We start from the raw sequence: 2,348 nt of genomic DNA on the forward strand, positions 1-2,348 counted from the left end.
TTCCCATACCATTTAAGGATGATGTTGATGGAATGCTCTGTCTCATTCCAACCCATTTTGTCTTATCGTACATGTGTGTAATAGGGGTGCTTCAAAAAGCAAAGAGCACAGCAGCTCTATATAGCGGTAGAAATCCGTATGTAAAAGCCGTTGAAAGTGATATATAATACAGCTTTCCATATATGGTTATAATTTGTGATTGTCCAAAACTTCACTGAGATGTGACTTCGTTCCACGACACGATCATTACATTAAAAGCAATAAAGTCCACAAAGGCAGCCCCACAATCCACAAATTGCACATATTACTTCATTTGGAGGAGACAGGCTACTTCAACGATATCTGGTGTCCTCTCATTCAGAAAATTCGGTCCTGCTCATTGCCACTGCTGCAGCCAAAAGCAACACAAATGGCTATGGCAGTGAATGGATCTTCCTGTATAAAATCTCCCATATTCTTCCCCACAGGCAAAGAGGTGAGGTCAATGGCTGCAGCGTACCAAGAAGGGCAAACCGAGGCAGCAAGTCCAGATTTACCCACAAAACAAATTTGCAGCGGCACAGTTGATGTTGTTAATATAGAGAATGCAGATGATAGAAATGATAAAGTAGAGCAATCAGAATCGAATGAAAGGTGGGTGGAGAAAGGGAGAAAGATTAAGGGAAGTGGAGAAACACGGCATCCGGTGTACAGAGGGGTGAGGAAACGTAGATGGGGAAAGTGGGTATCAGAAATAAGAGAACCCAAGAAGAAATCTCGCATCTGGCTCGGCTCCTTCTCCACCCCAGAAATGGCGGCTCGTGCACACGATGTAGCCGCTTTGTGTTTGAAAGGCCACTCGGCTTTTCTCAATTTCCCGGAAACTGTCCATCATCTTCCTCGCCCCGCATCTAATGCAGCAAGAGATATACAGGAAGCTGCAGCGGCTGCAGCCTTTGTTAATCCGCCCATTACTTCTCCTCCTTCTCAAACTTCTCTTCAATCCGTGGATCTACAGGAGAAGGCAGAGGTTATTGAGACCGATATTAAGCAGAGCGAGGACTTTTCCAAGGTCGACTTGACAGAATTTCTTACAAACACACCTTATCATATGCATGACAGCCAATTCTTCAATTCAGATGAATTCAACGAAGATGATAGCAGAGCTGGTGAATTATTTCTATGGCAATTTTCTCAGTGAACAATATAGTAATTGTCTGTCAACATGGGAGATTGTATCGGGCTTCTAACCCATACGTTTCCGCATTAGCTTTTTGACTGTATTGTGCCAAGCATTAGCTTTTTGACTGTATTGTGCCAAGCAAGCAGACTGTTTATCAAAGAAGGGCTTATTACAAGATCTTGGCAAATGGCATATGGTCATGCATTTACAATTTTGAGGATTTCTTTCCTCTTAATACTTACTGTTTGTTTTGTATACTACTGTTTTCTTTTACTGTGCATGGTTTTTTTCCCGTGGATGGTTTTGTTCTCGCGGGTTGCTGGGCAAAGACAGTGTCCTCTGCGAAGTGGTTTCTATTCGTGGATGGTGTCTTTCATCAGCAAGTTTTTTTGCTTTTGCACATTCTATGGAACAATCTGAAAAGATCTGTTTCTCAATATATGTTCATATACTTGCTCAACTCTATTTTTTACATGAGAAATTATAATGATCCTCTCTTGTACAGTATAATCTTGACTATCACTTGTTCGGATGGAACAAGTTTTATGTATGCTATATGTATTTTACCAAATGATATTAATACATGCTTTTTTCATACTGAAAAGAAAAATCATCTCCTCAATCAGGCCACCCAAATGGTTGGGAAGTGTCATGTTATCTTTCTCTGTGTAAGACTTCCAGCACTGTTTGGGTTTTAGTGGTTTATTTGATGGAGTTCCAGTCAATAGCATGTTATCTTTCGATGTGTAAAACTTCCAGCACTGTTTGGTTTTTAATGGTTTATTTGATAGTGTTTTAATCAATAGTATGGAATGGTGGTTTTCAATTGTTTATTATCTTTCTTTTTATCTTTCTTTGCGTAAGACTTCCAGCACTGTTTGGGTTTTAGTGGTTTATTTGATGGAGTTCCAGTCAATAGCATGTTATCTTTCAATGTGTAAAACTTCCAGCACTGTTTGGTTTTTAATGGTTTATTTGATAGTGTTTTAATCAATCGTATGGAATGGTTGGTTTTCAATTGTTTATTTGACAGAGTTCCCATCTTAAGATGTTGTTATGTAGTTTTTTTTGTTTGTTTTTTTTTTCAATTTAAAATTTAAATTTTATTATATATGATTATAAATTTAAGTTTGTTAGTGGTGGTATAATTGGCCAAAAAAAATATGTTAGCAAGTTTTTGTGTATT

General features: G+C 38.4%; 1 protein-coding gene across 1 annotated transcript; it reads left to right on the forward strand.

The window, feature by feature from the left end:
* Nucleotides 1–293: 293 nt before the first annotated feature.
* LOC149206717 (uncharacterized) lies at nucleotides 294–1,180 on the forward strand. The gene has a single exon (XM_089397780.1). It carries the CDS (start codon nucleotides 410–412, stop codon nucleotides 1,178–1,180), a length of 771 nt encoding a protein of 256 aa, XP_089253906.1. The 5' UTR covers nucleotides 294–409.
* The last annotated feature ends 1,168 nt before the right edge of the window (nucleotides 1,181–2,348 follow it).

The sequence above is a fragment of the Pinus tabuliformis genome, chromosome 1_2, assembly GCF_031772625.1.
Source record: "Pinus tabuliformis cultivar Carrire ecotype Pingquan chromosome 1_2, CPIR1, whole genome shotgun sequence".
NCBI classification, from domain to species: domain Eukaryota; kingdom Viridiplantae; phylum Streptophyta; class Pinopsida; order Pinales; family Pinaceae; genus Pinus; species Pinus tabuliformis.